Raw genomic sequence first — 8,354 nt, 5'->3', positions numbered from 1 at the left:
ATAGAATATTTAATGGATATAAGCCGACAAACTTGTTATCATTTCTACAAAAGCGGTACATTCTATTTTGACAATTTGCATGTGTTTCGAGATATTAAAGTTAACCAAACCACAGTTAAATCTAGAATACTTGGAGGAAGTGTAACTATGGTAGTTATTCCGATGCTCATGGAAGTTGGAGTTCAGTAGTGGTCCAAGCTAAAATAAGAGTAACTTTTCAAGAATATACCTCTTCTGTCGACTTAGATAACAATCAAATAATATTACGTAGTGGGGTTATATGTAATTTAGGTAATGAACATCATATTGATTCTGAAAGAGGATATACCTTTTAGGAAAGCATACCTAAAGATGTATGTAAATTTAATCAGTATCATATATTGTATAAAGGTGTAGCTAACCGGATTGAAGGTGAAATTGAACAAACTTTATATTCATTAGTAATACAAGACATCGCATTCGCATTAATGTCCTTTTCTAAACGTCCTCTATGTGGTTATGAAATTATAGTTACCGAACATCCAAAATTATTTGTCTATGTTGTCGAAAATAATACGTTTTTCCTCAGTAAGAAGATATCGTTGAATGACCTGGATATATTTGCATATGTAAATTAAAAATTTGTATATGTAGAACGTCATATAAAGGTACAAATAAGTCGTATGTACAAGAATATTGTCGTGTATCGCTGTAAGCAAGAAAGAGAAATTTTGAAAAATGCACTTGCAATTGCTAGTCAATCTTCCGATCAGTTTGCCTATAATCTCATGAAGGAACCCGGATATATGGCTGTAAGAGCAGGAGAGGTAGTGCACATCGTTAAGTGTATACCCGTTGATGTGAAAGTCTCACAGGGAGACGAATGTTATGCCGAATTGAAAGTGATTCATAACATTCATATCAGGTTTGCATCTCCTAAAATTCACATTTTAACAATAGTTGACTGTAATGCTCTGCTACCTACATTCTTTTATTTCAATGACGATTGGTATATGTTTTTGCCCAGAGCAGTAGTAGCAAAAACACCCACCACTCTTAAGCCTTTTCCTGGGTTAACCTTGAAATACCAGAATATTCCTTCTGTGAATATGCCACAAGTGGAATTTATAATAATGGAATATATATATATAACTCTATTCTACCATCACAATCTCAAGCTGTTAAGCCATTGTTTGGGTTTCTTCCATGTTAGGGTCAAGACATTCGAAGTTATAAAAAAAAATAAATATTGTTATGTGTGGCTCATTTGAAGAGCAAAAGAACGTTTACGTTGCTAAGCAACCTCTCTCTCGTCGGTGTTATGATTTTTTTTTAGTTGGTTGTATCAATAGCTCGATTCTGATAATACCTGTTATAAACCTATTTCTGAGTTTCGAAAATAAAACTCACTATCATTCTTTCATAATAAAGTTGTTATTATCTTTTGTGAGTGTGTGAGTTTAACAATATAATGATAATATTTTGATTACAGCGTGATACGACAAGATACTTATAAATAGGATTAAAGTTCGAATGCTCTTCCTCCCCGCACTCCTCTAGCAATTATTTAAGTGTGGGGGTGTGATGGCCGGCCATAACTTAGTCTTTTTTATCCTAATTAATTAATAGAAATAAATATTAAGAATGGAATGGGAACCTTCATGATTTCCCACGATAAAAATGCATTTGAGATAAGGTGTTTATATAAAACTTGATAGTGGCCCGAGCCTGCGTACCCGACCTCACAATCAACGCTCTATCCTGCTTTGTCCCACATGCAATATATTGACAGGAGCCTATGATCATCACGTATACATCTTGAAGCGTTATCACGCCGATAAGAAGAGGGGACCATCAAAATGCAATCTATCTTTTTTCCCAGTTCAACCCTTGCAATAACAAAATAACTAATAAATAATTTCGTGTTTTAAGTGAACAGAACAATAGAACCGTAATGCATTTTATAATAACTCTTAGGAGTTTTTGGATTTTTCTAAATGTTTATAATAGTTAATTATTGAATTATTGTAATTTATAGTTATTAAGTAATCACTATGTATCGTTAAAATTAACAAAGTCTAGTACGATTTTGTACAAGTAATTGTAAACATTAGCGTCACTCTTGCTCTCAAAAGTGGCACTCCAAGAGCCATCTTTGGAGAAAAAGGTCCAAGTTAAAAAAGGACCGCCCTATCTCTCTCTGAAAATTCACGCCCACAGACCAATAAAGAAATCCTAGATATGATTAGAAAATTTTCCACCAATACAAAACTTGGCCGTTATCGCTTCATGGGCCTGAGGAAAGGGATTTCCACCTAACCATCCACTGCTAATAAAAAGCTCTGTATAAGATTGTGGGACCAGGAAGTGCTGGAGGAAACACAGAAGGATAGAAAAATGTTTGAAGAATCAGCAGTGCAGTGTAGTGCCAAGAAGTCAGACAAGAACTCAGCCAAAAACTCAGTCAAGAAGTCAGCCAAGTGCATCCAGAATAAAGAGAGAGAGAGGGAGATAGAGGTCAAAGAGAAGAGAGTGCGCAGCCTAAATATCAAATAATCAATAAAATAAAAGTAAGTAAAACCTTATATCTGGCTGACCTTTTCATTCTTTAAGTAGTTCCTTCTTTGGAAATTCATGAAGCGTGAGTCTGGTGAATTTTCATTAAAATCCCTTAAGAGTACATTAAGTGAGAGTCTGGTGTGTTCGTAATAATCATTTGGTTATTACATACCGCGCTAGCATAGTTTTCTTCACGCAATAATATTTTTCGTCTCGGCTTATGTTTTACACGATAGCTAAATCAGAGCAACCCTGTGTTTACGCTTACTCCAAGCGTACCTGAGAGTGATCCCGATGTCATAACATAGAGATTTAAAATTTCATAAAAAACCGTAGCTCAAAACTTAAGTTGATTTGAATATTGAAAAAAAGAGCTAAAAATGAGTTTCAAAAATTGTTCTATAAGCTCACGTTCTATTATGTGTCAATCTGATTTCGAGTGAGGAAGAAGAGGGAAATGGTTTCAGCGCCTCAAGAAAGCTGAGTAGTGGAGTTACCTCGTTTTAAAAGCAATTTGAGTTTCGACTAGCCTCATTCTGTCTCAAGAATCAGGTACTAGAAGTAGTATCCTGTCCTCTACTTCTAATCTAGAAATCCTAGTAGTTAAAAAGAAGAAAAAGCTGAACTTTGAAATATTAAATAAAATAGCTACGTATCTATTTGATTCACTCTCCATAAAGAATTATCATGAATTACATGAACATCAAAATTATCAAGGCATGAAACATGAGGAATTGAAGATTATTTTTGAATTCCAAATCATTCTCCCGGGCCGAATTTCAAGAGCAATTCACAATTACTTTCATCGGAATATTGAAATATCTGAAAGTGTTCAACTATACGTCTTATATTTAAAGTATTAGGTATGTGATAGATTTAAATTGTCTTTTCGTTGTAATTAAAGTCTCTTTTATTTCATTTCAATAAAGTTCATCCTTAAATTTCTTTGTGGAGAGGCAAATGAGTCACAGTTGGTTTTACTAAAGCAGGTTTTGACCTTGTTTTAATGGACTTACAAGTGACGTTAAATAGAGGTACTTCAAAGGTGAAGGCGAAGGTTGGAGCTTTCTGCATTAAAAATAAAGAAAATTTTTTAGATATTTTACTATTTTGAATATAAAAATGTTTATTACATGAAAATTACTACTCGTTGAATAATGCAATAAAATTTTTTACTTATGATAAAATAGAATTTTGTCTTCCATTCATTCATTTATTCATTCATACTTGCTTTATGAACCCATGAATTATGTAAATTATTAAATCCTAACCATTTTACACAGATTTTATTGCCACGTTTTTTCAAAACTATTTTCCCAAGATAGGCAGTGGGATATATAGCTTTTTTTTTTTTTTTTTTTTTTTAACGTCGCTCTATTTATGCTTCATCAGTGCTAATCAGCGACGGAGGCTTGCAATGTGTTTGAGAACAAAGCACATGAAACTTTTTTCAGTGGTGCTTGTATCAATCAGCAGGAACTGGGAATCGAACCCGGGCTTACCGGGTGCGAGTCCGTCGCCCTACCGACCGAGCCATTGCAGGCCTCATATAGCTTTTTGCAGTTCTTGTTCATAGAAAGCTCAATGTTGGGGTTGGTGAACAAGAATGAATGTGCGTATTTAAATTAGAAATTAAGGATGACAAGTTTATTGACAAACACAAATAAGATTGAATTAATTAACAAATACAATACAAATGAAGCGATACACAATAAACATACGTTTACGGCCGTGATTATGGTAAACGCAAATCGCACGCACGTTATAATAATTAAAGGACACGAACAACTTGCCCGTGCGAGATCTAAGCTCAGAGTTCCGTCAAAGTTTCTCTTTCTCGGGAAAGCAAATTTTCCTCCCTTCTCTTTTGGTGACGTCGCCAACCTGGGGCGTGACCCGTAGAGGGCCTGAAAAAAACAAATAGCGCTAACGCGCTCTTTCTCTCTGTCTCTCTCCTCTTGCCTTGCTCGTAGACTGCCAATACAGCCTCGGACCAGCCCGCTTGCAGGGTCCGAGCTGTACAACCCTCTGCCTGGGTTTAGAGGTCGATGTCTGGGTCGTTGGGCTCACCGCCTAGGTTACGAACTAAACAATAACCTTGCTGGTCACGACGAGTAACGACAAAGAGGAGATTAACAGTTCTTCACGCATGCTAATATAAATAATTGCAGCTCTGTTTCCCAGATCCCACGCGAGCACGCGCCTCCCTCCCAAACCGCTTGCCATTTTTTCACGGCTTCATGTTTCTTTGAAACAAACGCCATTCGCATCTCGCGCTGCAAACGTTGATCTACACTCAACTCACACACCCAAGATTACAGCTTCATCGCATATGCCGCAATTATTCTAACGATTGTCCACGACGAGCAGACTTTCGAACATTTCAAACCAGTCTAAGAAAACGTGTCAACAGACCCCCCTGCGCTAAACGGGCGCCCATGAAACCAGACGAGCAACGACGGGTAATAATGCAAAAAAAAAGAACACTAAAAGAGCAATAAAACATACAGGCGTCGATATTTAATGGGGGTTTCGCTCTAAAGGCCGCGGAGGCTAAATTAATGGAGACTACCGGTGTGCGCTCGACGACAAAAAAGAAATAAAGATCTCTACCTAAACCTTTTCCAAACATCTGCTGGACACATGCGCGTTTGAAAATTTCTCGCTCGTAATTGCGCGAACTTGATCCGTAACAATCTCCCCCGTCAAACATTAGTTGGTGTTTGACTCACAAATTTTGAAGAGTTTATGCACAGGCCTGGTCAACTCACTTTTCCCTTTGCGTATTTTGGCTACACGAACTATCCTGTCAGAGCGACTTCGATAAACTTCGATGATTTTGCCCTTCCTCTAAAGGTTTCGCGGTGCTTAGAAGTCAACGATTAATACTATGTCCCCGACGTTTAAGGGTGCTTCTGGCTTATTCCATTTTTTACGAGGTAGTGGCGTCGGTAAATATTCGCGGAGCCACCTTTTCCAAAACGTTAGCGCAAAGTATTGGACCAACTCGAATGTTTTGCGCGGACTCACGATTTCGGCTTCGTATCGCTCTAATCTTAGGTGCCCTGGCGAAGATCCGATCAAAAAATGATTTGGCGTGAGCGCTTCCTCGTTATTTGGGTTCACGGAAACGTGCGTAAGCGGTCGCGAGTTCACCATATGTTCGATTTCTACGAGTAACGTGCTTAAAACTTCCTCGGTGGGCACTTCACCCTTCAGCGCGTGGTCTAACGCTACTTTGACTGATCGAATCCGCCGCTCCCAGGCTCTCCCCATATAAGTAGCATCGGGTGGATTAAAGCGCCATTCGAAGCCTTTCTCTTCGGCAAATCGCCGCTGTCTCTCGGTATCTATACCACTAACCGCGTCTTTCAGCTCCTTGCTGGCTTTCGTAAAATTTGTCCCGTTATCGCTATACATCATTCGCGGAAACTTCCTCCTATTCGCAAATCGCTGTATAGACATTATTGCGGAGCTTGCAGTCAGACTATTTGCTATTTCTAGGTAAATCGCACGAATCGTCATGCACGTGAAAAGTACGCCCCAGCGTTTCTCGCACCGGCGCCCTATTTTGACAATCATCGGCCCGAAATAATCTATTCCGCAGTGAGTAAAAGGTCGAAGGTTGTATGCTACGCGACATTTAGGCAAGTTAGCCATTGGTGGATTTTGAGGTTGCGCTCGACGTAATTTGCAGGTTAAACAATCTCGCGCTAGCGTACGTAATCTGCGTCTGAGCCCGACGATAAAAAACTCTTGCCTCAATTCATTAACTATTGTCTCGTTGTTTGCGTGAAAAAATCGCTTATGATACGAATCAATTAATAACTTAGTGGCAAAATGACGCGCATCGAGAATAATTGGATTATAACTAAGCTCTGCTCCCTGTACGCGACTCTCTGCTCTAAGGATCCCGTTTTTATCGATGAATGGGCGTAAATTTATTAACTTGCTACCTTTGCGGAATTCCTTTTGTCGGTTTAGCGCGTCGATCTCTTCTGCAAAGCATGCACGTTGGATCTCTCTATACCAGAATCGCATGGCTTCGGGCCTTACTTCGGCTAATGTTGCTTGTGATTGCGGGCGAAGAGATGGCTGTTCACTTTTATTTTTCGACCTGCAACGGCTCCATTTATTCACGCAGTTTCGTACTCGAGTTGCTACGACTAGAAGCCCGCGCCAACCAAGTAATTTCACGGTTAACGGTGTTGACACTATATTAGCTATTGAAGTACCGATGAAGTCTTTTCGCGTTTCTAATTCATTTATTTGCACCAATTCATCCGCTTTGAGTTTTCGCTCTTCAGGCCACGAACTAGGGGGACCGCGGTCCTGTAAGCCATCGATCAGTTGAAGACATTGGGCGTGTCGAAGCGCGTGTAGCGTCGTCCGCCGGATTCATACGGGTTGGTACCCATCGCCACTGCGAAACCTGTGTTATTTCCGCTATCTCGCCTAAACGGTTCTTAACGTACGTCAATTTCAAATGAGGCCCGACGTGAATCCACTGCAGTACTGTAGACGAGTCAGACCAAAACACGACATTGTTTATTTTAATATCTAATTCTTTTGAAATATTTGCAGCTAGTCTTGTGCCAAGGACAGCGGCTTGAAGTTCTAAGCGTGGTATTGTTGTGGACTTTACCGGTGCCACTCTCGTTTTCGCCATCACAAGCGATAAATAAACTTTGCCGTCGGGAGATGTGGTTCGAAGGTATGCTACAGCGGCATAGGCTTGCAAGCTTGCATCACAGAACACGTGTAACTCTGTGCGCGCGTAATCAACGCCCATTGGTATAAAACATCGCGAGATTTCGCATTTTGTCATTTCAAGCCCGTTCTGTAACCACGCTTTCCACGTTTGAAATTTTTCGTCTCTAATTTTCGCGTCCCAAGCTACGCCGCTGCGCCAGATATGTTGCAGCATTATTTTGGCATTAATACTAAATGGTGACAGAATACCGAGTGGATCGTACACGGACATCACTATACTGCAGAACTCCCTTTTAGTAGGTTCCGTTGCGCCGGTCAATAAATCATCGCGAAGCTTTTTAATGCCTACATGAAAACGCAGACAGTCGTTCTCGCGATCCCAAAACAAACCTAAAACTCTGTCTTCTTCCTCGCATAGGCTAGCTTTCTCGTTTTTACATAGCAGATTTTCTTTTCTCACGTCTCGCACGATCTCCGGGACGTTCGAAGCCAATCCATGCATTTCGAAATTCGCTTCTTTGTTGATAAAGATGACATCGTTCACTAATTTACGCATGGCAGCGACACTTTTACCGCTCGTTAAGTAATCGTCCATATAATAGTTTCGCACTAGACTTTTCGCTGCCTCGGGCTTGACCGTCGCATATTGCTCGACGTTTTTATTTTTTACGTAGAGCGCGCTACACAGCGAGGATTTCGAGCCGAAAATAAAACACGTCATTTGATATTCATCAGGCTCGCGGTGACAGTCAGCTCCACGATAAAGGAGGTGTTGGTCAGCTCGATCTTTTTCCCTGACTTTAATTGGAAGATACATATCTTTTATGTCTCCTATCACGGCGAAGGGATATTCACGGAATCTAAGCAACACTCCGTGAATGGTTGAAGAAGGTCAGGGCCTTTGTCAAGCAAATCGTTGAAGCTAACTCCCTCGGTTTTCTCGGCTGCGTCGAGTACCGGACAGACTTTTCCTGGTTTGTTAGGATTTTTAACGAAAAAGTGCGATATGTAACGTTTGGGTGCTGAATTTAGACTGTTGTCGACTTTGACCGCGTATCCATTTTCGATGAAGCGGTCCATCTCTCTATAATAAGCCGTTGCAG

General features: G+C 40.0%; 1 protein-coding gene across 1 annotated transcript; it reads right to left on the bottom strand.

Annotated features, from left to right (window-relative positions):
* Positions 1–3,474: 3,474 nt before the first annotated feature.
* On the bottom strand, positions 3,475–8,068 carry LOC131671301 (uncharacterized). Its single transcript, XM_058947637.1, has 3 exons — positions 6,953–8,068; positions 5,569–6,870; positions 3,475–3,606 (listed from the first exon to the last, which is right to left on the bottom strand). The coding sequence occupies exons 1-3, from the start codon at positions 8,066–8,068 to the stop codon at positions 3,475–3,477; spliced, it is 2,550 nt and encodes an 849-aa protein (XP_058803620.1).
* Positions 8,069–8,354: the final 286 nt, after the last annotated feature.

Source organism: Phymastichus coffea, unplaced genomic scaffold (assembly GCF_024137745.1).
Source record: "Phymastichus coffea isolate CEN01 unplaced genomic scaffold, Cenicafe_Pcof_1.1 PCOF00009, whole genome shotgun sequence".
In the NCBI taxonomy this organism is placed as follows: Eukaryota; Metazoa; Arthropoda; class Insecta; order Hymenoptera; family Eulophidae; genus Phymastichus; species Phymastichus coffea.
The sequence above is the reverse complement of the archived record's forward strand: the minus strand, read 5'-3'. Positions and strand labels throughout refer to the sequence as shown.